The following is a 26,748-nucleotide window of genomic DNA, read 5'->3' as shown; positions in this document are numbered from 1 at the left end:
TTTCCAATCTACTTCTTTCCTCTTCAAAATATCCATCAGCTTGTTCCACTGAACTCTGTCAAAAGCCTTTTCTAAATCTATAAAAACAGCAAAGATTTCTCTATCCTTTTCCATATATCTTTCCCCTACAGTTCTTAGCAGGCCAATAGCATCTCTTGTTCCATTTTCTCTTCTAAAACCGAACTTCTCCTCTGCAATCCCTCTATCCAACTTGCCATATAACCTTCTATTCAACACTCTCAACAAGAGCTGCATGAGAAATTAAACTGATGGTCCGGTGCTCTTCACAGTTTTTAGTTTTTTTCTCTATTGGAATCATAACTGTTGCAGCAAAGTCCTCAGGCCATTCCCCTTTATCGTATATCTCGTTACAGAGGTAGATTGTTTCTTTTCTTGCCTTGTTTCCCAGACTCTTCAACAGTTCTGCTGGCAAATCATCTATTCCACATGCCTTCCTATTCTTCATCTCCTTCAGCGTCTTTTCTACTTCTGCTTCCAAGATGGTAAATCCCTTTCCATCTTCTGGCACATATTGCTCATCTTCAACCTTAATTTCGCTTTGCATTTCAACCCCTTTATACAGACATTCAATATATTCTTGCCATCTGTTCAAAACCTCCTGTGGTTCTTCTGCTAGAGTACCATCCGCTCTTTCTATTTCCATCTTATTCCTCTTTCTACCTCACTAGCCAGTCTATACATTATTTCATACTTTCCCTCTCTCAAAGACTGGCAATTGGCACTAAATACAAATGAATGTAACATATTGTGCATAAATGGGTAGGAATATCAATTACTATTCGATTACACTTGCCTCCATACTAAACTGTAGATGTGCTCTGTGCTCTTTCCATTGATGCTTATGTAACTACAGTATATTTAATTGACTTGAGTCATTAGTGATGGCCAGATGAATAACCAGTTAATCAATTACAAATCAAATCTAAACATATAGCTTATTGGGGGATAGGCATTGGACAGTGCTGCATCGTGCTGTATTCACGATACATGTAGGTGTCAAGAGGGCACAGTGTTCTGAAATATCTACATAATTATAATTATTGTAATTAAAATAGGATGTACCTTCAACAGCATATGAGATCTGTAATATTGTATGAGATGCTACGTGGTGAGAACAGATTCCTTCAGCTTTTGACGCCTTGTTTATTAATCTATCTCAGTGCATATGCATGCTATTAATTGTCATATTGGGTATGGATAATACTTGTATATGCCTACAGACGTAATAATGCTGATTTTGATCATATAATTACCCGCTAGGTGGAAACATCTGGAATTGTTGTGAGACTGAATTACAAGTTGTTGTACGTTATTTCAGTTGTTTCATCATCAGCCATTTTTCATGCCTCTGTGTCTGCCAGTTTTCCTTGACAAGGATGTTGGAAGCCTCTACTGGCCACTCTCCTTCACACCAGGGCTTAGGAAGTCTAAGTGTGGTCTTTTGGATATTGTGTAATGGCTGGAAAACTACCTGGAGTAGGCCTATATCCAGTGGGTGACGGCCACAGCTCGTTGTTTACTATTTCGGCTTTTGATAGTCAAGCAGTGGGTGTTACCTTAGAGTTTTACTGAAATCAAAAGATGGTACAATTTATGCTCTTCTTGTATACGAGGAATTGCTGAAGCGGATAAAGAAGAATCATGCTATTCAGTAGAATTTGATGTTCAAACTTCCTAGTCCCTGTCTGCCTGGCCAACTTCATATCCACATGTTGACTAGTAAATAAATATTTTTAAGATCTTGTTGGTAACGTATATGTTAACAGTTGGATGTACTAAAACCATTGTCCAATGCCAGTGAAGTGTAAATTACCTGTATTACATTCTTAATATTTATCTGGGCATTGTATAGTTTTATGAAAATATATAGTGTTCATTAATTTCCCCTCTCCTTTGCAGAATTCTACAAGCAATTTATTAATAAGAAAAAGACTGGTGATGAATTTTCTGCCGCAAAACAGGGAATGGTTGTTGCAGACCAGCTTAAAAAATTAACAGAAGGTATTTTTTATTGTTTTTTTCCCCCCACCATATGTGTTATCATCATGGTACTTAATCACACAATGTAACTTGTCAATTTGTTCCCTGGTTTCTCACATTAAAGGAATAGCCCTATTGGACAAAGAATTGCAGCAGCAAGTTCTAGGAAATTTAGAAGAACTACTCTCACAAGCAAATTGGGTGGAGAAACTAGAAGATGTCCTGACAACAATGTTTCCACATGTGCAGGTATGTAGATTAGACATTTGTGGGCACCACCCTGTCGTATTGAAAGCAGTTCTCATTTTGTGACAGATGACTCATATATTATTTGAACATATGGGGTATCAAGTAAAATTTGTGACTGGGTTAAGGACTTTATGGCAGGGAAGATGCAGCATATTGTCTTGGATAATGTGTCATCGTAGGTATAGAAGTAACTTCGGGTGTGCCCCAGGGAAGTGTGTTGGGACCCTTGCTATTTATGTTGTGTACTAATGATCTTACAGAAAATATTAATAGCAACCTGACACTTTTTGCAGATGATGCAGCTGTCTGTAATGAACTAACATCTGAAAGAAGCTGCACAAATATTCAGTCAGATCTTGATAAAATTTCAAGATAGGCAACTTACTTTAAATGTTCAGAAGTGTAAAACTGTGGATAATATCATTCAGTCATTTTGGAATCGGCCAACTCGTACAAATACTTGGGTGTAACACTTTGTGGCAGTATGAAATGGAATGATCACATAGGCTCAGTCGTGAGTAAAGCAGGTAGTAGACTTTGGTGGATTGGTAGAATACTGGGAAAGTTCAATCAGTTTACAAAAGATATTGCTTAAAAATCACTCATGTGACTGGTTCTAGAATTTTGATCAAGTGTGTTGGACCTGTACCAAATAGGCTTTACAGGGGATATTGAACTTACACATAGAAGGGCAACAGAATGGTCACAGGTTTGTTTGATCTATGGGAGGGTGCCACAGAGATGCTGAAGGAACTGAAATGGAAGACTCGTGAAGATAGATGTAAACTATCCTGAGAAAGTCTATTAACAAAATTTCAAGAACCGGCTTTAAATGACAACTCTAGAAATATAGTACAATCCCCTATGTTTTGTTCACATAGGGATTGGGAGTATAAGATTAGAATAATTATAGCACTCACAGAGGCATACAAACAGTCATTCTTCCCACACTCCATATGTGAATGGAATGGTAAGAAACCCCTTACTAGTGGCCAACTCCTTCTACTCCATTGACAAATTTTTTAATAGAAACAAATGATTTATTGTATATATTCACACTATTAGTATTGTTATTTCAGCTTAAAAGAAAAAATTGACATGTTCCACATCCACGAGGATCTCCTCAGCACGGATCTATGGAACGAAAAACTAATCTAATCTAATCTGTATATAAGGGGACTTACCCTCTGCCATGCACATCACGGTGGTTTACAGAGTATAGGTATACCTGTTGATTCGCCTTGGCTTTACAACCCTCGATGGGCCTTGGCCTGCTGTAGAATGTCATTCCAATCATGCTTGTCCACCATTTTGCACATCCATCCTCTGACACCAATCATTTTTAAATCATCTTGTACATCATCCAAGTATCGAATTCTTGATCTTCAGGTGCTTCTTCTTCCCAAATCTTGGTCTTCTCCTGCTTCTTCATCCCACTGGGTTTTGTAACAGTGCTATTTTTGTTGAGTTCTCATTTCCTTGCGAAAACATAGTGACACATTTCAGGTGGTTTATTTTAATGAACTTTATGATTTCAAGGTCTTATATAATCTGTAAAGTTCAAAATTATGTCATCTATGCCATGCTCCATCTTCATCCAAAACTCCATAGATTTTGCGTAACATTTTTCATTCATAACAGCCTATAAACTCTTCACACTTTTGTGTCTGTGTCCAAGTTTCTGAGCCACATGTTACACTGGACATATTAAAGTTTTGTACAATTAACACCTTGTTCTTCTAGACTTAAGTTGTGAGGACAGTCCATAATAGTATTTATTAGCCAGGTGGATGCACCGCTTTATTTCCATACTTATATCGATCTGTGATGTTACGGTGTTCCCAGATAGACAAATTCACTAACAGATTCTATTTGTCGCTGGTCAGTTTCTAACATTGTATGTTGTTCTGCTCGATTTATTTGTTTGTATTTGGTTTTATTGAAATTCACTTCCAGTCTCATTTCTATTGCTGCTGCCACCAGTGCCCTATATGTTTCTTTAGCAACTAGTTCTGTTCCACATCATCCATGTAGCCCAGAACCTGCAGCATTCTATTGTATACTGTATCTCTTGTGTTGATTTGAGCTGTTCGTATTACCTTGTCTAGAGCTATGTTAAAAAGCATGCGTGAGACGGCATCCCCTTGCTTCAGTCCACAATTACGTAGTTTAAAAACTTTGCATTAAATTCCTTGTATCCATACTTTAAGACACCACTTTTCCATAGACAAATTTATGAGATGTATTAACTGTTGTGGTACGTATAGTTCATTCATGGTTTTAATAAGTTTATTTCTTTTTATGGTGTCATATAATGCTTTAAAATCAGCAAATGTATGATGTGTTTATATAGTGTATTCCCTTGGTCCCCCAATCTGCAGTATCTGCCTAAGTGTGGGTATTTGGTCACTAGTTCATTTGCCAGAAATAAAAGCCCGCCTGATATCTCCCAATTGCTTTTCCTGTCAAAGTTTTTACATGTGTATCCTGTGATATTGAAAGTAGTTATTGTACTGTGGTGGATGAATCATGTATCCATTTGTAAAAAGGTCTTTATCAAGCCAGTGTGACCCATCTGTCACATGTCTCTATGGAATACGATCCATAAAAATTGAATGGTCTGCTAAACAGAAGGCATAATCGTAGATTCAAAGTCTGTCAACTGCAATGTTGATATTGGACTTTGAACGGCAGTGTGGATGTTGGACTTTAGACAGAAATATTCTACAATAAGCACACTTTAATTCTGCAGTGAGTACAGAAATATTTGTCCTTTACTTTTATATAGCCTGAGTAATAATTATCAAAAGTGTTGCTCAGGAACAGTACATATCCAAAAACAAAATAATAAAGTGGCAGTTTGCTTTTGTTCTACAGTATTAATTTTAATATGTTAATTGGTTTTCAGCTTTTAATGCCACCTTCAGACATTAACTGACTATTGCCACCAAAGAAGTTACAATTTGGTAAACAACATTGGAAAAGAAGTTACCCATCAAGATTGAAGCAGAAACGTATCGTAAGTAACATCTTTGACAGTGTGATGGTAATGCAATGTAAAAAGTTGAACAGTAAATAAATATAAAGGGAGTAGAGAGAAAAAACTGTAATGCAAAACTGGAATACAAGCGTTCATAACAGTTTGCATTAATAAACAAAACCAGTGAAATAAAATAAATTAGTGCTTGACACGGCTACTTCAGAAACTATAAAACATGGAGAGCGATACACAAACCAATTAAAAGAAAGATTTATCAGTGTAACTACAGAATATATGAAGAACTTAAGCAGTATCAATAAGATAATCAGAAATCAATAAATGCAGGGATACGAAGGAGTGTGAAGGAACATACAGTAAGTACCATCATTGAGAGTGTTCTGATATTACATTTTAAAAAGTAAAAGTTGAACAGTATACAAATATAGAAGGAGCAAACAGGAAAAACATTGACACTATACTGTAAACTGTGCCTATGTAATAGTTTGCAACAGTCTCTGCCTGACTGACTAATGTAAAACTTGTCACAACCAGAACAGGTTGGCTATGAACTGGCTCTTGTCTTTGCTGTTGAGGCATAGCAACTAGACCATCTAAACATGAATGTAGCTGGAGGTTGCAGAATTCTGACTCCACATTTTCTGAGCATGTACTGAGTGAGGGACACAACTATCAGCCAGAGTCTCATGTCCCTCGCTTAGCAAACAAACTTCTAGCGCACAGTCCAGATCCAATCTTAAATGACCAGACACAACTTAATACTTCCCCTGTCCTAAATTCCACATAATTCTCTCTTTCCTTACTTCCCACACTTTCTGTATCTTTGTACTCCCGCATTTCCTTGTCTTCATTTAGTTATTTTGTTTTCTTGAAATTGCCAGTGGAATCCATTTAATCTGTGGTTACAATTGTTAAGTCTTTCTTTTAACTGGTACTTATAATACTTTCTGTGTTTAATGCCTCTTGAACTTGTCTCATCAAGTACTGTTTTTATTTTACTTTGTTCATTTATTTGATGCAAACTGTTGCATAGGTACGGTTTTGTTAATGTGTTTCCTGTTTGCTCCTTTTATATTTGTATATTGTCCAACTTTTTACTTTTTAAAATGCGGTACCACCACACTCTCAATGATGGCATTTACTGCATGTTCCCTCACACTCTTCCATTTTCCTGTGCTTATTCATTTCTGTTTATCTTATTGATACTGCTTAAGTTCTTTATACATCCTGTAGTTACATTGATAATTTTTTTCCGTGCCTTATACTTCCTGAAGTAGCATTGTCAAGTATTAATTTTATTTTATTTCATTGATTTTGTTTATTAATAAAAACTGTCACATAGACTTGCTGTTCCAGTTTTGTGTTAAAGTTTTTTCCTGTTTCCTCCCTGTATATTTATTTTACTGTTCAACTATTTACTTTTTACATTGCATTACCACTACACTGTCAAAATTGTTATTTACTGTACATTTCGGCTTCAGTCTAGATGTGTAACTTCTTTTCCTATGTCATTTTCAAACATTGTAACTTCTTTGGCAACAATAGCCAGTAAATGTCTGAAGACAGCCTCGTATACTGAAAACACAATAAAATTAATACTGCAGAACAAAAGCAAACCTATGCTTTTCGTTTGTTATGATGTTGTTCTATGAAGAAGTGATGGAAGATTCAGTGAACATGAAAAGAAAATATTTCCATTTAAGCAGTTATTTTTTACAGACCATTGAGGGTACCTAAAAAATAAGGCAATAATAAAAATTCATTACAAAAGACAAGTAACAGTTATTCTTACCTACAAGATAAAAGTACCCTTACATTTTAAGTTGGTATACAATTTCACATTTGCTCACTGTGACATAATTTTTAATTTCATTTACATTTAAAATGTAAGGAGACTAGGAGTTTGTCCATAGCATGTCATCCTACAAACAACGGAAAATCCAGAATGAAATGTGACAATATAATGAAAAGTATAGTAGCTACTCACCATATAGTGGAGATGCTGAGTCGCAGAAAGGCAAAACGAAAAGACTGTTGGAAAGTTAGCTTTCTGCCAACAAGACTTTGTCAAAAAATAGGCAAAACACACACACACACACACACACACACACACACACACATGGATGAGGAGGAGGATGGATTTGGTAGATGCAAGATTGAGCAGAATGAAGGCATCGGAAGAAATTTCAAGCTAAGCTTCTAGATAATTTGGTCTGTTATGTTAGTAAAATGGGATGTTGTAGTATTGCTGCATAGGACAAATATATTTGATTCAGGCTTCACAGTTATTTATTAGTAACTGTGGGTCCATGGTCTCAAGTAATTAGCATAAAAATCACCAGTGATGGTTAATTTCTAGGCAATAGCTGTCAGAAAAAAAATACGTGTGTCCTATAGCAAAGCTGCCCTCTAACTGAAGATTGGTTTGAACCCCACAATGCTTTTCCAGGCATGGTTCTATTAAGGATAATATGCACTTGTCTTCATCTGATAGTTGGAATGACTTATGCTGCCAGCTATAGAGGGTCCTACAGCTTTATGTGGACCATCAACCATGGGGCAACATGACATTTCTCACTTTAACAAGTCATTGCCAGAGGTGAAAGAAATTCTGAGAGACAGGAATTGAGTCCCAGATCTCTGACTACCTGTTTTTCATCACAAGATTAATACTGTCATCAAATTATATCATGTAGTACCTTAGATAATTAATTGAAAAAAAAATTACATTAATCTTTTTGTACTCTGTGAGACACTAGGATGTGGAATGAGTCAAAAATATAAATATAAATAACATTGAACATTGAACATTTAGCAGAAATATAAGGAAAAGTGCAGCCAATTTACAGAAACATAAAACAACAGATATCAAATAGGCATAGTACATGGATTAGCAACTGTTATATGACAATACATTCAAAAAATCAAAATATTTGTATAGAAACAGGCTATATGTCTCTGTTAAATAGTCATACAGCGAATAAAAAGTTTGGTCAAGTATACACACATTTATTTTTAATTAATGCACTATTATTTCTTAGACCTTTGCTAATATTTGGCAGTGAATTAAGTATTTTAATACTGGAATATTTTCACTTTTCTATACCTCTTTAAGATTTTTGAATTCACGGTGTAGGTCAGCCTTCTTTCTCATATTATGATTGTGGTACATATCATTGGTTTCATGATGCACAGGGTTGTCAACCATACGGCTCATAGTGGATAATATTGAGAAGTGGTGGTAAGCATCCTAGGTTGCTTAAAAAGATTGTAACAAGAAACGGCTGAGGGAAATCAGGATGTAATTCAGATAACTGTAGAAAGAGAATTTTCTTTGATGTGGATGAATTTTCCCTAAAGATAATTCCATATCATATAATAGAGTAAGTACCAAAGTAAGTAGACTTCATGACACTGATGTCTCCAACATGAAATGTTGTCCCAATGGCAAAAGTGGCTGAGGGCAACCTTTTTATGGAGAACACAGACATAAGTTCCAACATTTTTATGGTCTGTAGGTCACACTGTCCACAGGTAAACCTGCCATCTTTGTGATGGCTTAAGGATCTGGAACAGTATAATCTTTGCATTTACTGACCGTTGTGTACAGTAGATATCACCTGTGGAATTTTATATAATTAGTTTTCCTCAGGTTTACTGAATTTGCTATGACCCAAGCTAAGATTTCCAAGAGAAGTTTGTTGGCAGTAGTCTTGAGATCAGTTGAATGTTAGTTGTTTATCACAATACTTTTATCATTAACAAACATAGTGAATTGTCATTATAATATTGTTAAGGCTAGCACCTACAATTCAACTACCCTTCATACAACAATGTAATGTTAGTGGCTGTCTTTCTCATCTGCTCACTACACGGAGTTGGTGATTGCAGAAAAACAAACTGATGTACAGATAAATGTGTGAGATTGTTTTCTTTTCGGTCTCCAGCAGCTTCCTGGGGGTGCGAGCCTCACCACACGGGGCACTGTCAGTGTGCAACTACTTTATTGTTGTCAGTCACAAGACTCCAAGTGCTGGTCCTTGTATCCTTCTGCGATCATGCTATATAGGCTGTCTCTCAGCCAGTCTATGCCAGTTGCGCTTTGGGAGTTACTCCCAGTGGTCAAGTGCCGACTGTTCATTGTCTCAGTACTGAGTTCAGTTTGCTGAGCGTAGCAGCTTCTCATTGGAAGTCTTTATGTGGTCATGTGCCTACCATCCACATACCACTGATTGCGGTCATCTACAATCATGCCAAGTACATTCCAGTGCACTGTGATGGACTCTTAAACCTGTGCCAGGCTATGCACCTGGAGGCTACAGCTATGTTTGTCCATTGTGCATCAAGTTATGACAAAGAGACTGTTGTTATGTTTGACTTAATAAAGTTCATTGTTCAGGCTACTTGAGTTCATATCCAGTAGTGTATCATTCCAACATGGACACAAACACAAAATACATGTTTTAAACAATATATATTAGAAACAGCAGCGGACCAAGGACAGATCCCTACATCTACATCTACATTTATACTCCGCAAGCCACCTAACGGTGTGTGGCAGAGGGCACCCTGTGTGCCATTGTCATTACCTCCCTTTCCTGTTCCAGTCGCATATGTTTCGCGGGAAGAACAACTGCCGGAAAGCCTCGGTGCGCACTCAAATCTCTCTAATTTTACATTCGTGATCTCCTTGGGAGGTATAAGTAGGGGGAAGCAATATATTCTATACCTCATCCAGAAACGCACCCTCTCAAAACCTGGACAGCAAGCTACACCGCAGAGTGCCTCTCTTGCAGAGTCTGCCACTTGAGTTTGCTAAACATCTCCATAACGCTATCACGGTTACCAAATAACCCTTGGATGAAACGCGCCGCTCTTCTCTGGATCTTCTTCATCTCCTCCGTCAACTCGACCTGGCACTAATCCCATACTGATGAGCAATACTCAAAAATAGGTCAAATGAGTGTTTTGTAAGCCACCTCCTTTGTTGATGGACTACTTTTTCTAAGGACTCTCCCAATGAATCTCAACATGGCACCCGCCTTACCAACAATTAATTTTATATGATCATTCCACTTCAAAACCTTCCGCACGCATACTACCAGATATTTTACAGGAGTAACTGCTACCAGTGTTTGTTCTGCTATCATATAATCATACAATAAAGAATCCTTCTTTCTGTATTTGCAATACATTACATTTGTCTATGTTAAGTGTCAGTTGCCAGTCCCTGCACCAAGTGCCTATCCGCTGCAGATCTTCCTGCATTTTGCTGCAATTTTCTAATGCTGCAACTTCTCTGTATACTACAGTATCATCTGCGAAAAGCCGCGTGGAACTACCGACACTATCTACAAGGTCATTTATATATATTGTGAAAAGCAATGGTCCAATAACACTCCCCTGTGGCATGCCAGAGGTTACTTTAACATCTGTAGACGTCTCTCCATTGAGAACAACATGCTGTAATCTGTTTGCTAAAAACTCTTCAATCCAGCCACACAGCTGGTCTGATATTCTGTAGGCTCTCACTTCGTTTATCAGGCGACAGTGCGGAACTGTATCGAATGCTTTCCGGAAGTCAAGGAAAATGGCATCTACCTGGGAGCCTATATCTAATATTTTCTGGGTCTCATGAACAAATAAAGCGAGTTGGGTCTCACACAATCACTGTTTCTAGAATCCATGTTGATTCCTACAGAGTAGATTCTGGATTTCCAGAAATGACATGATATGCGAGCAAAAAACATGTTCTAAAATTCTACAACAGATCGATGTCAGAGATATAGTTTTGTGCATCTGCTCGATGACCCTTCTTGAAGACTGGGACTACCTGTGCTCTTTTCCAATCATTTGGAACCTTATGTTCCTCTAGAAACTTCCGGTACACGGCTGTTAGAAGGGGCGCAAGTTCTTTCGCGTACTCTGTGTAGAATCGAATTGGTATCCCATCAGGTCCAGTGGACTTTCCTCTGTTGAGTGATTTCAGTTGCTTTTCTATTCCTTTGACACTTATTTCAATGTCAGCCATTTTTTCATTTGTGTGAGAATTTAGAGAAGGAACTGCAGTGCGGTCTTCCTCTGTGAAACAGCTTTGGATAAAGGTGTTTAGTATTTCAGCTTTACGCGTGTCATCCTCTGTTTCAATGCCATCATCATCCCAGAGTTTCTGGATATGCTGTTTCAAGCCACTTACTGATCTGAGTTCCTAAGGGACCCCATGGGATACCATGTCCCAGTCACACTCTACCCCCTCCCCAGAGATATAGTTTTGCGCATCTGCTCGATGACCCTTCTTGAAGACTGGGACTACCTGTGCTCTTTTCCAATCATTTGGAACCTTCTGTTCCTCTAGAAACTTGCGGTACACGGCTGTTAGAAGGGGGGCAACTTCTTTCGCGTACTCTGTGTAGAATCGAATTGGTATCCCATCAGGTCCAGTGGACTTTCCTCTGTTGAGTGATTTCAGTTGCTTTTCTATTCCTTTGACACTTATTTCGATGTCAGCCATTTTTTCATTTGTGTGAGAATTTAGAGAAGGAACTGCAGTGCGGTCTTCCTCTGTGAAACAGCTTTGGATAAAGGTGATTAGTATTTCAGCTTTACGCGTGTCATCCTCTGTTTCAATGCCATCATCATCATCCCAGAGTTTCTGGATATGCTGTTTCAAGCCACTTACTGATCTAAGTTCCTAAGGGACGCCATGGGATACCATGTCCCAGTCACACTCTACCCCCTTCCCAGCACCCACAATCTGCTTTGCTCCTCATATCCACAACTACCTTCAACATCCTGTGTAGGAAGTAGTATTTCAATATGGTTCTCATTCTCACTGCCCCTCTGATGTCAAAGTGGTACACTTTCCAGTCATCCATTCCAGTGCCCTGTATTCAGTCAGTTCCATGTCGGGACTGGTATGCTACCTCTCCAATTTTCCTAGACAATCATACATGTGTGAGAGCCATCAAATAAATAAAGAAACAAAATTATATAGAAATGAAAAAGTTTTTAGGAGAAGTTTTATGACTTTTTGGTTGGCATAACTGAGATGCGGTGAACTGAGAACAGCCGAGAGAGAAAAATTGTTTTGTTTATAACCTAAATATTGAATTCAATAATGGCATATTCACTTGAGGTTTCCACATTAGTTGAACAACATTCATATCCATTTTTTGCACTTTGAAAGTGAAAAAAGGACTGAAATCTTTTCTTGAATGATTTTACAGAATGGTGAAAGTTGTATGAATTGCAGAAATTTTTGTGAGTGAGTAGAACAGTTCCAAAACGGTTGAACCTCAGTGACTGATGAGCAGTGTCCTGGCCTGCTGGTTGAAGTGTCAACTTCTTCCCTTGAAACCTGCATTTACAGTGTTGTTTTTGAACATCAACATATTATAGTTTAACATACAGCTCAAACAGTTACTGTAAGTGTTGGCAGTGTTCAAAATGTTACCAGTAACAAACTAAAGTTCAGCAAAACAATTGAAAGGCGTGTCCCGAAAGAATGAATGTAACAATACAAAGAAACCAGACTCAAAGTGTGTACAGACTTGAAAGAACATATGAAAGGGAAGGTGACTTTTGTATCCAAAAGTGATTCAGATTACCCATTTAGCACAGATCTGGACATGTCAGAGGTACTAAGGCTGTGAGCAGTGACTGCGGGCCATCATCATAAGGGGAGACACAGCTGAGATACGTGCATCACATGGTGCCACCCAGTGGTGACTGCCACTGAGCCTGCAGGCCAGGCATGCGGTGCAGCTTATTGCTTGCTGTATTTTGTAGCTGTTTGTGTGGTACCATTGCACAGCTGAGTTGACTCAGTTTGTTTTGTGGTCTCGAGTGGTTACTGATTTGGAACCTTTGTATTTCTACACCAAATTTGCTATGTCCCATGCTTGTTAGTACTTTTGTTCACTTCATGAACTTATTTGATTGTCGACTTACGGGACATGTAGTTATTTCCGTGTGATTTGGTGAACCCAGTGGTGTAAGTGGTGATAAACAGCCTACCTATGCCACACAGGATAAAAAACTGCCAATGAGGAACTTTCTCTCTGTGCCATTTCATTAAGTTAACCTTGGATCCTGAGTTTATCAAGTTGTGGCAGTAGCAGTTGCAACTCCAAAAGCAGCAGCAATAGTAGGAGTATCGGCAGGAACAGCACACATTGCTGTTACAGTTTCTCCAAAATCAACACAGGCAGCAGCTGCTGTTTCAATGCTTCCCTGCTTAGCATTCACTTTTTTCTATGAGGAAGGCGAGAGTTGAGAGGTCTGTTTGAGGCATTTCGAACTACAATGCAAGGGAACAACAAATTGATTATCCTGATCTCCGTTGTGCACTACTATTGAGTGCCATTGTGCACTATTACTGTTGTCTAGTAGTAAACTGTATGAAGCGGTGCAAAAATTATACCAACTCTTGGTCCCCAGTAGTTTGAAGTTTTCTGAAGTTTGCAGTTTACTGACTGACTGTCATGGACTGTGCAGCTGGTCCCGGAGGAGGTTCGAGTCCTCCCTCGGGCATGAGTGTGTGTGTTTGTCCTTAGGATAATTTAGATTAAGTAGTGTGTAAGCTTAGGGACTGGAGACCTTAGCAGTTAAGTCACATAAGATTTCACACACATTTGAACATTTTTTGAACTAACTGACTGCTAGAGTCACCAAACGCATGTCATTGCAGCTAGGCTCAAGTTTTATCAGTGTGTTAAGCAAAGTAAACAATCCTATGCAACATGGACTGCTGATATACAAAGCTTAGTTTGTAGTGTGATTTTGCCTTTCAAAAGTGTGACACCTCTTCTGCAGATTTCTTAATGTAGAATGTTATCATCCACCTGACTCCAGATCATGAGGTTAGTGCAAAGGCTTTAGAAACATCGGATCCTACTTTGAATTGCTAAGGTGTATGAAGTGACTCCTGCAACATCAGCTCTGTTTGACAATTCTTCAGGTTTTGATGTCATTATAGTATTAGTTTTCATACTCTTGAATCAACTGGTGACTCCCAGTAGAGATCATCATCTCACTTACTGAGCTCTCGTGCATCCATTCATCCAGCACCACAGGATTCAGTATTTAGTGCATCCCCTCCCTCTGTGCTGGTGAACACACAAAAGTGAAAGTGGCAGTTCCTGAAGAATTTTCCTCCTATCATTGTATGAGAACCCCAGCACCAGCATAAGTTGTGCCGTCAAATCATGTCCAGAGCACAACCTTCATCACCACCAGCATCACTATCCATACAGTTACTTCATGAGCTTTGATTGCCACAAGCCAGGATACCTCATGAGCATCTGCCTCAGACGATGGGCATCAGCTTCAGCCATTAGCATGGTGCACACCACCCTGCCACTTCCAGTGACAACAGTAGATGGGATGCAGTGTATGATGCCACACACCCTAATTAACGGGGATACTGGCACATTGCCTCACTGTGGCTGTGTACAGCACAGCGCAAAGTGTTGACAGACAATGGCCAGTCAAAGCCACTGTGGGATCTAATCATTGTGCAAGTTAAACTGACCTTACATGCAGTTACTTCTTGGACAATGACTACTAACATTTTTGTTCTCAATGCTTTCGCACTTTTCGTTTTCCAATTTCAAGATCAGGTGAATCTAAATTTTAGTGTGACTCTATTCACAGAACTAGTTTCATTGTGAGCAAATATTCAAACAGTTGTTTGAACCTACCTTAGGTTGTATTATGAATTTTCAGGCACACATCTCTTTTGAAACATTAGGCATTGCCTAAGTTCTGTAGAACCCATCTGAAACAAGTTAAGGCAGAACTAGACAGATTGCAGAATCAGGGTGCTATCTCCCCCGTCTTGTGTAGCCAGCGGGCGACACCTATTGTTATTGTACAAACCCTAATGGGTCACTTAGGGTCTGTGATGATTTTAATTCAGCCAGTAGTGCCCAGGCAAATGTTGATTAGTACCCAATTCCTAGGCAAGGGGAATTGTTAGCTTTGCTGACGCGTATTTTCAGTTACCTGTTGATGAGACCACGAGGCAGTTTCTTGTGATTAATAAGCCATTTGGTATGTACCGATGCAACAGATTACTATTTGGGATCACTAGTGCCCTGCAGTTTTGCAAAGTTACCTAGAACAGCTCATCCAGGGCATCCCTAATTGTCTCAATTATCCGGATGATTTTTAGTTATGGGGCCATGCGGGAGAAGCACTGCTGTTGGAGCAGCTGCAAGTCAATGGCCTGCGTTGTTGTCTCCCCAACTGAAGGTTATTCCAGCCGAGAGTCAAGTATTTGGGCCACATATTAAGTAAAAACAGACTTATACTCACACAAGACCATATGACAACTATTATTAATTTAGTGGTGCCTAAGAATCTTAAAGAATTGCAATCTCTTCTGGGCAAAGTCAATTGTTATGCCTAATTCAGTTCCAACACAGCTCGTATTTTCCCCATTTGAGTAACCAGTTACGTAAAAAGGATGTTCTGTTTGTGGGATCAGACACATGTCAACAGGCCTTTGTGCAACTTAAAAAGTGTCATAAGGCAGTTCCTTGTTTGGCGACATTCCAGCCGGTCGAATGGCTAATGCTGGCCACAGGTATGTCTGTCTGTGGTGTTGGTGCTATCGCATCTCACAAATTTGCCGAAGGCGTGGAACAACCTATTACATTTGTATTTAAGAAGTTGAACTCTCCACAGGAAAATTATTGGCAATCATTTAAGGTGTCCAGAAGTTCTATGTCTACCTCTATGGTACAAAGTTTCATCTGATTTCAGACCACAAGCCCCTGCTGTCATTGTTTGAAGCCCATGAAAAACTTCTGGACAAAATGACGCAATGGCTGCGGCAATGGGCATTGTGTCTTAGTAACTACATTTGTGACATCCATTACAGAACTACCATGCAGCTCTCCAATGTTGATGCCCTGTATTGTTTGCCGTGTGGCCCCGATACCAGTTTTGACAGACATGAAACAATGTGCTCTGCCCTGGACGTGAAGTAGTGGGCACACCCTTGAGAAATTTCCTATTGTGACAGCCAATGTAGCAGCTGAGACAAGCTAGGACCTGCTCCATTACAGAGTGTTGTCCATGGTGCAGCAGGGTTGTCATGAGCATTGGCTAAGATGCAGACCCAGAGTGGTGCAATTACTTTTCCCACAGGCAAAGACTTAATGTTACAGATGGAGTCATTGTGTTAGCCATGGATGTTGCAGAATGTCGGGACGTTGTTTCTCCTGCATTCTACTCCCACATATTGCAAGTCTTCCTCAGTGCCCATTGAGGAATGTGCCGAATGAAAGCAATGATGCGGTGTTATGTGTATTGGCTGGGCATAGACATCGCCATTGAATGTACCAACCACAGCTGCTATGTCTGTGCGCATAACCAGTCAACCCCAGTATAGCATTTTAATTCAATGCCCCCAACCTGACTACCCATGGAAAAGAGAACACATACATTTCGCCAGGCTTTCCAGGGAGCAGCGTAGTTGTAGGCTGTTGATGCCCTTTTGCATTTCCTGTATCTAGTGCAGATGTCTACATCATCCTCCAGTGCTGTGGTATGGGCCTTATCTAATATGTGTGCTGTAGAAAGGGCCACAGCTACATTCATTTTGGATAACAGTCCACGTTTTATGGCTTCGTAATTTCGGAATTTTTATAGATGTAATGGTATCAAGCACCCGACCAGTCTCCGTTTCACCCGGCATCCAATTCAGAAGCTGAGTGGTTGGTGAGGACGTTCAAGTCCCAGATATAAAAAAAAATCTTGATGTTGGCCAACTCAAGGGATGCACTCACCAACTTCCTGGCCACGTACCGGTCCACACCTGTCAATGGACATAGCCTGAGTGAGATTTTGCATGGTTGCCAACTTCTTGCATCCAGCGGCACAGGCTCCACACCACCACACCATACTGTATTATCATTCAGGGTATAGTGAGAGGGTTCGCACATTTGGCCAGAATCCCAGATGAACTCAGGGTGTCATGATTGGCATTCGGGGATAACATATGTTCATTGTAGCGGTTGGCCAGAAACAGCTGGTCTATCACCACAATCAACTCTGCCCACATTGTGGCGTGCCACCCTCATAGAATTCCTCAGGCACCAATGGGGCAGCATCATTGGACTCATCCCGAAACAAAACCAGTCTCTGGGCCTCTTCTTTCCCCCTCCATCCTCCGTCCCAGTGCAAGGTGTTGATGGAAGTAAATACTGACAGTGATGGTAGCCTATGGAGGTGGATCTCCTCCCTCCCAGCGCACTGTGCACTGCTCCTGTGCCTTGACTGGTTGTGGGACCGTGCATGTTCTTGGGCTGAGGTGCTGATGGAAGATGACCTGTTGGCACCACGCCTGTCGCATGTGACAGCCCCTCCCCTGCAGCAGGCCAACCCAAGTTGTGCCCCAGAGGTCATTATTTTGTCCAGATTGATGCATATGATGCCACCTCCCACTCTGCCACTCTAGCCTTTGGTGGGGATTTGCCTAGCATGGAAGTGGAAATGTCAGAAATTCTAAGACTGCGAACAGTGGCTGTGGACCACCATCTTAAGGTGTACCACCACTGAAATATGCGCACCACATGGCACTATCCAGTGGTGACTGTTTGCTGCTGAGCCTGTGTCCTGGGCTTGGGGTGCGACTGATTTCTTGCTGTACTGTGTACCTGTTCATATTGCACAGCCAAGGTGACTCAGTTTGTTTTTCAGTCTCAAGCGGTTACTGGTTTGGAATGTTGTATTTCTACACTGTGTTTACTTCGTCCTGGACTTGCTAGAGCTGTATTCGCTTTGTGAAATCAATCTGTTGTAGATTTATAGGCATGTGTGTTTGTTTCCCGCTGGTTTGTTGTATCCAACGGAACAACAGTCTACCTACACCACACAGGATAGAAAAATGACCCATTTTTAATGTCTGATGAGGCTTTGGTTCACCATTTTGAAGCATGGAATGGAAGCACACCATGTCACGTGCCTGAAAGAAATTCAGAATACAAGCATCGGTGCAAAAATTCATCTTGACTATCTTCTGGGATGTCCAAGGAATTGTCTTTTGTGATAATTTGGAAGATTAGTGTACGATAAACAGTGCCTTCTACTCAGACATGCTGATGAATGACGTAAAGCCAGCAGTGAGAGAAAAGTGTGATATTGCTCCATGATAATGCTTGCCCTCACGCTGGCCAGCTGACTCAAGGAACCATTCCAAATGGGTTGATAGATACTACCTCACCCTCCCTGCAGTCCACATTTGGCTTCCTTGGATTTTCATGTGTGTGGTCCACTCATGGTGGCACTATGTGGAAAAAAAAAGTAGTAACAAAGAAGATGCCAAAGAATTTGTGAGAAAGTGGCTCAAACAATAGAAAGACTTCTTTGCATCAGGTATAGAAAATGAGTTCTTTGTTGGGTCAGTTGTATAAATATTGATGGGGATTATGCCGAGAAGTAGTAAAAGTCTCATTTTGTAAAAATTCACAGCATTTTTTTAATATCATGTAGTCCCTCTAATTATTGAATGTCCCACATATATAAGCTACTATTATGATGGTTTCACCATTCCCAAAAGCATTTTTTGAAAGCTACTGCCATTACCCCTTGGAGAGGAATCCATGTACCTATTCTGCATGGGTCTAATGTCTGTTGCGTGATCAGATGTGCGATTGTTTTTCAAAGTGTTTACACACCATTTTACTGAGGCAGATCCTGAGAACCAGACCAGTATTTACCACGTCCAAGCTGGCCAGTGCACAGGTTCTCATTGTTAATCAACAAGGTGGGTTAAATCTGGGGCCGGTGTGCCCTCCTGTATCTTGTATGTTGTCACTTCTACATGTTCAGCACTGGACGGGTAGTGGCAAGTTGCGTTGAGAAATATTTTGCGGTCCACTCAGTTGAAAGCTTTAGAAAGAACACAAAACATACCAACAGGCTTAAGTGTTTTGCTGAAAATGCAGCTTCATTTTTGAACATACCTTTTCAAAATCCAAACTGACTTTCACTGTTGATATCAGTGTTTATGAGATGCTTAACAATTCTAGAACTCGGTACTTTCTTGAGGACTTTTTTGATGTGGTCAAGAGAGAGATGGAACAATAGTCCATGACATCTATTTATAAGGATCACGCCATCAACTGCATGATAGTATTACTAGATCAGGGTTACTTACTTGGTAGCTCATGGGCTTTTAACCACTTAATACTGCTGGAACTTTGAGAAAATTTTATTGAATCATCTTTGCAAGTCTCTGGATTTGTGTGTTATGTGCAGTATGTTTCCATTGTTCCAGTGTAGCTTATTTATTTATCAGGTTCTATAGGACCTTGCGAGCCAAAGGTGCATGCTCATGAATGAGTCAAATGCATTCAGAATGTTGATTAGAAAATTTACAAATAAAATAATTAAAGAGTAATAAAATTTGAAACAATTGTGAGACAGTGTACGAATAAATAACACATTACAGAGGATGCTTTTGAACAACTGAGAGAAACTCTTGAACAGAATAGAGGGAGCGTACCAGAAGGACCTTTGAACTGGGGTATTGGTACTTGGGGTTCATCTCAAAATCTTTTTAGTTCTGCTGGTAGCGTATTGAAAATAAAACCTGCTGAATAGTGCACATCTTTCTCTATAGTACTTAAGAAAGTGTCGTTAAAGTGTATACCATTCTTTCATCTAGTGTTCATTGTATGAATATTGCATTTTCTTCTGAATGAGACAATATCGTCAACAACAAATCCCATGTTGGAGTATATATAGAATATTGGGATGGCAGAGCTGGAATTAGGAGATAACCTGAATAACAACATACATGAAATTTGCAAACTGACACCACAGATCAGTCTGACTAACCTTTTGTGGGCAAAGAATATTCTTGATGAATGTGAGACATTTTCATTATATAGGCAAAGAAACTATGCTGTCCTTTGCAGAGGAAACTCAAACCCAGTTTTACCCCGTTATCAAGGAACAATTATCTGAAAACAACCACCATAGTGGCGAGAGAAGAAAAACAAACAGGACCATCTTCTTGTTAGTAATTCACACCACTCAACAGACAAAAACAGTTATGAACACAATACATGTTGAGAGAAAGATAATGTATATACTGTCTTAGTTATCTCAGTGTTCAGTACTTTGATCATTTACCTTGAACTAAATAATTGATATAATAGAGGGAAACATTCCACGTGGGAAAAATATATCTAAAAACAAAGATGAGGTGACTTACCGAACGAAAGCGCTAGCAGGTCGATAGACACACAAACAAACACAAACATACACACAAAATTCAAGCTTTCGCAACAAACTGTTGCCTCATCAGGAAAGAGGGAAGGAGAGGGAAAGACGAAAGGATGTGGGTTTTAAGGGAGAGGGTAAGGAGTCATTCCAATCCCGGGAGCGGAAAGACTTACCTTAGGAGGAAAAAAGGACGGGTATACACTCGCACACACACACACACACACATCCATCCACACATATACAGACACAAGCAGACATATTTAAATATGTCTGCTACCAATTCCCCACTTTTCTTCCCCCTCCTTTTTTGCACTGTCCACAGCACTTGACACAAGTCCTCACCCTAGTGTGGCTGCAGGGCCTGTACAGTGTAGCCCGCAGCTATAGTGTTGCGTGCTCTCTCTCTCTCTCTCTCTCTGTGTGTGTGTGTGTGTGTGTGTGTGTGTGTGTGTGTGTGTTGTATTGTATGTAAGTTTATCGACTATTTCAGTCTTTTTTAGAAATTTTCTTGGTGGATAAAATATTTCATCATCTTTTGGGTATACATCCAGACAGTAATATTTCTTCTTCTGATATTTCAGCTGATAACGATACAGCCATTTTCAAGGTGGTTTAGTGACTGAATTAAAATTACGTGATGGATAGATATACTGTGATTTTAATTCAGTCACCTACTTGCCTTGGAGATTATCAACCAAAATTTCGGAAGAAGAAATATTGCTGTCAGTGACGCACGCCTGAAAGATGATGGAACATATAAGTTTTTTTTATATGGTTGTCAACTGCTCAACTGTACTGTGAGTAACTACCTCTACTCCTTTTGATTATTTATTTACATAGTTTACACTCACACTGAAGCTCTTGAACCAGATCATATAAATTACAGTCTGCAATGTAGTTAGAAATGCTTTATTGCCTCTGTCATCTGTTACCACAAGTTTTTGCATTTTTTTCTATTAATTTTTCATTCATTCTTAGCTAGCTACCCTTTCTTCGTCAGTAACGCTGTATTACAAAATTGTTAAGGCTATTGTGGCTACTTGTTGAAAAATTACCTGTTGGCTTCTGTATTGGGTTCCTCGGCCAGTGTTTGTTTGATTATTTGTCTGGTGTTTCACCAGCACAAATGATTGGCATTGTCAAGGTTTCACCTCCATCCACCACCAGCAGACCAGCAGTGGAAGGTGAAGCTTTGATAATGCTGGTCACTAGTGCTGGCGCAATGTTAGAAAAATCATCAAACAAAAATTGGTCACAGAACTCGAGAAGAAGCCAACAGGCAATTTTTTAATGGTGTACTGTTTTTATGTGAATGTTTTTACCTGGAAGTCTCATATTTTGCTCTATCTCTTCTCTGTCTTCAGTTTGGTGCAGTATTAACTTTCCTAAATCATCTTGGACTTTTGGAAACATTACTTCTTGGTTGTACTTTCCCGTAGACATGGTAAAGGCATCAATGGCAGTGAAGGCAAAGAAAGAATCTTTTGTAATGGTGAAGGTGGCAGAAGAAGCATCCCTTTCCTCGTGGGACCAAACACAGACTTGACAAGTAGTGTCTGTACCCCAAACATGTGGCTACAACCAGGATATAATTTATAGTAAATAGCTGTCTAAGCAGAAAGTAATGAGATAATACAACATTAATGTTCCCTCATGTGGATCACTGCCATGACAATACTTTTAAATGGTATATTTACAAAAGAAATTAAGAAAAGAACAGAATTTGAGAGGGGGAGGAACCAGTGAGACTGAAAGCAGTGAATATAGGCTATACAAGCCATGAGAGGAAAAGCATGGAGTAGAGTGGAAATATTGTTAGGACAGAAACTAAAAATTCAGGTAAAAAAGGTAGAATATATAGACAGTAGTCTGATGGTGATAAGGCGATAGTGAAAAACAAAAGGATGTTGGATTGTACAGCTATACATGTTAGCCAGCCAACATAAGATGAGGAGACAAAAAATTATTATAGAAAGAGGAAATATAAATATCTGTGTTATTGTTTTGACATTGGGAATGTTGTGGTGGATGAAGGAAACAAAGAAGATATAGTACAAAAATTTCAACTAGACACAAGGAATGATAGATTTGAAAGGTTAATTAATTATTTTAAATAAAGCTTCTTAGTTCTTGGGCAACACTATTTGGGAACTGCAAAAGGAGGTGGTAAACTGGATTTCTAGTTTGAATGGAGAGAGGTATCAGTTGGACTGAATATTTATACAAAAAGATATACGATCTGCCTGAAGAATGCTTAAATACACCCAGGATCTGACATAAATATTCTACCACAACCTGGTGGTAGGGGAAACACAAGTACAGTTGTAGAAAGTATGGAGAGAAACAGCTAAAGAGAAATTAAATGTAGTGTGGCTGAGGAAGACAAGTGTTGAATTTACATTTGAAAACTCGTTTGTAGAAAAACTGGGAAAGGGTAGTGAGGAGAACAGTATAAATCGGGAATGGATAAAAATAAGGGGCAGTCTTGTGGCAGCCACAAAAGAAGTTGTAGGAAACAGAAAGCACAAAAAGAATCAGGAAAGGAAAGGTAATTTAAAACAAGTTGAAAAAGACAGAATAGTGGAGAAAATGAAAGATAGTGGAGAATAGAGAAGGAAAATGATGAGTAGGAAATTGAATAATGAATTAAGAAGAGAAACAGAACATACGAGAGAAAAAAATGCTGAAAGAGAAATGCGAAGAAATAGAGAAAATTAAGAAAGAGGGAAAGTATAGAAATATACAGCTTACCTAGGGAGAGAGTTTTTGAAATTAGGAAAAGAAAGATTAATTTGTAAATTGAAAGAACGAATGGCATGATAACCAAAGACACACAATAAATGTTTATAGTTGACGAGAATATAAGGAGTGTATTGTGTGAGCTACATCACAGCTCAAGCAATATATTACCTTCACAATACATATATTCGCCTATGAAATTTGTTATTAATAACCCATCCCAATTCCAAAATAATAGTGAAGTGCATAGCTACAACATTAGAAGAATTAAATCTGACTTTGGCACAGAAAGAGGTGAATTATGCTGCCACAGAAATCTTTAATCATTTGCCAAATAGCATTAAAATTCTGACAGATAGCCAACCAACATTTAAAAACAAATTAAAAGAATTTCTGAATGACAACTCCATCTACTCAGTAGATGAATTTTCGATATGAAGGGGAAAAAGAGAGAGAGAGAGAGAGAGAGAGATAAAGAAATTAATTATATTGTGTAAAGAAAGCTTATGTTAAACTGACATGATCCACATCATTATGAAATGTTGTGTTCATGATCTATGGAACAAGTATTAATGTAATGTAATGTAAGGAGTTAGAAGGGGCAAAAGTGTGTGCGCGCACGCATGCGCTACAACAGTGATACTAATTGAGAAACCGAAGTGTACCAAAAGTGTGAGGAACATGCAGCAAAAATATTGAGACTGATGAACAGAAAGTAATGTGGAAAGCTAAATTCACCCATTGCAGAGTAACAGTTTGGATTTAGGAGGGCTCAGTGAACATGAGATGCAATTGGACTGCCAAGAAGTATAAGACAGAAATATGTGGAAGGAGTTCGAGGAATTTATACTATATTTGTTGACTTAGAAAAGCCTTTTGGCAAAGTACAGTGGAGCAAGTTGATGAGTATTTTGAAAAAGAAAGGAGTTGATTAGAAAGGGAGGAGATCAGTACAAAATTTAAATTTACAACAGAAGTTAAGAGTAATAGTTGAAAATTAAATGTCTAAGGAAGTATGATTGAATGGAGATTGAGAGAAGGCTGCTCTCTTTCCTTTTTGCTCTTTAACATATTGTTGTGATGTGCTCCCTACTTCTATTGAACTATGTAACTGCCATCATGTGCGCCAATGTAGCATTCTGAAACTACTACACAAATATATCAGTCCAAGTTAAATAACCCTTTATCATAACACAAAATACGATCCAAATCTTCAAAAATTGCAGCAAATAAGGAAACTTTCATTAAAAAGAGGTACTTATTATGTGGAAAAGTGAATAAAGACCTCAGTAAGACCAGCCAAATGTTCTGTTTGGAGTGTTTAACACTATGGAGCCGAACATTTTCATTGAGAAGTGAGAACAAAACTAGGTTGGGAAGCATTTGAAATGTGGGCGTGGAGGAGGATGGAAAGGATTAGTTGGCCATAGAGAGTGATTAGTGAAGAGGTGCTGGACAGAATATAGGAGAAAAGAAGACTATTGGAAGTTCTAAGAGAAAGGGGGAAAATTGGCGTGGGCGTCTATTGCAACAGAACTACTTGATAGTGAAAGCCTTAGAAGAATTAGTGTATGGTGAAGATAAAGGATGGTAGATGACATTAAAGCAAGTAGAATCCATGTGGATATGAAGAGTGTGCAGAAGACAAAAGGACATGGTGATCAACTGGCTTCATGCAGAATACACAATAAAAATAGCAGTTTAATAATTGTTTCATGAGTCTGGTTTCTGATACGCATGGTGTGTGGAAGGAGAAGAAGACTTTTTTTTTTTTTTTTTTTTTTTACCATGCTGAGGCTGGCTGGCTGGCTTGCTTGCTTGCTTGCTTGCCTCTAACACACAGCCATACTGTAGGGCAGCCACAACAGAAGGGGCTCTATGAAGAGGCCAGGCTAATTTGTTGATCTGTTGTTCCTAGAGTGGGGCAGCAGCTGTTTCAGTAATTGTGAGGTCACAAATCTAGATGATTGGGCAATCTGGCTTGTAGAATTAACTAAATGGCCTTACTATAAAGGGGCTGGGCAAGGGTGGCGCCAAGCGGCACCGCAAGGTTTTGCGCGACAACATCCAGGGCATCACGAAGCCCGCCATCCGCCGCCTGGCTCGCAGGGGTGGCGTGAAGTGCATCTCTGGTCTGATCTACGAGGAGACCCATGGAGTGCTGAAGGTGTTCCTGGAGAACGTGATCCGCGACGCGGTGACGTACACTGAGCACGCCAAGCGCAAGACTGTGACGGCCATGGACGTGGTGTATGCCCTGAAGAGGCAGGGGCGCACCCTGTACGGTTTCGGCGGTTAAGGCAAGGCGCGTCGCAGCAGCCGGTGTGCTGTGTTGGCCTTCCCGTGGCCGTGCTTGTGGGTGGGAGAGACGAAAATGGCCCTTTTCAGGGCCACCACACTGTTCGGAAATTGAAAAGTGGAATGTTCGATCACTTAATTGAGTAGATGAGTTAGAGAATTTATAAATGGAATTGAATAGCCTGAAGTGAGATATGATGTGAATCACTGTGGTGCAGTGGCAGGAAGAACAGGATATCTGGGTAGGTAAGTGTGGGGTATAAATACAAAATCAAATAGAGGTAATGCAGGACTAGGTCTCATAATGAATAAGACAGTATCATTGTGGTTAAACTATTACAAACAGCTTGGTGAACAAATTAGCATAGCCAGGGTAGACATGGAGCCAACACCCACCACAACAGTACTAGGTTTTATGCCTACTAGCTCCACAGGATCGTGGGGTTCCTGGTTGGGTTGGGGATTTTCTCTGCGCGGGGACTGGGTGTTTTTGTTGTCCTTGTCATTTCATCATCATCATCATCATTCGTGACACTGGCTAGATTGGATTGTGAAAAATTGGACTGTGTAAAAATTTGGACTTTGTATGGGTGCTGATGACCGTGCAGTTGAGCCTCCTACAAACCAAACATCATCATTCAGATATAGTTATGGGACATGAAAATTGATTTATGGTGGAGGACTGGAATTTGATAGTAGGAAAACTAAAGGGAAGGAAAAGCAATAAGAGAATATGGAAGTGGAAGCCACTTGTTAGAATTTTGCACATAACACAATTCGATCATTGCTGACAGTTGGTTTCAGAATCATGAGAAAAGGCTGTATACCCAGAAGAGACCTGAAGACACTGGAAAGTCTCAGATTGCTTATATAATGGTAAGGAACAGATTTTGAAAGTAGTCTTTACACTGGAAGACATTTCCAGAGACAGATATGAACTCTGGCCATAGTTTTTTGCTTATAAGCTGCAGATTAAAACTGAAGAGATTGCAGAAAAAATTAACGAGATGGGACCCTGATAAATTGAAAGAACCAGAGAGGTTGTTGAGAGATTCTAAGTGAGCATTAGGCAATGATTGACTAAGACAACAGAAAGGAATGCGAGAAAAGTGGTTAGCATTGATGGATGAAAAAGTGAAGACAGCAGAGGATCAGATAGGTAAAAAGAATGGTCATAGTAGAAATTCTTGAATTACACAGGAGATACTGAATTTAATTGATGA

The 26,748-nt window shown here is 39.5% G+C and overlaps 1 protein-coding gene across 1 annotated transcript in view; it reads left to right on the top strand.

The window, feature by feature from the left end:
• LOC124545376 (conserved oligomeric Golgi complex subunit 5) overlaps positions 1 to 26,748 on the top strand; it is a 128,771-nt gene that overhangs the window by 3,239 nt on the left and 98,784 nt on the right. Inside the window, exons 2-3 of the mRNA XM_047124287.1 lie at positions 1,921 to 2,022; positions 2,126 to 2,250. Coding sequence (XP_046980243.1) covers positions 1,921 to 2,022; positions 2,126 to 2,250 — 227 coding nt within the window. The remainder of the gene's footprint in view (positions 1 to 1,920; positions 2,023 to 2,125; positions 2,251 to 26,748) is intronic.

This window comes from Schistocerca americana, chromosome 8, assembly GCF_021461395.2.
Source record: "Schistocerca americana isolate TAMUIC-IGC-003095 chromosome 8, iqSchAmer2.1, whole genome shotgun sequence".
NCBI classification, from domain to species: Eukaryota; Metazoa; Arthropoda; class Insecta; order Orthoptera; family Acrididae; genus Schistocerca; species Schistocerca americana.
Note: the sequence above shows the minus strand (reverse complement) of the source record. Positions and strands in the feature narration are given on the sequence as shown.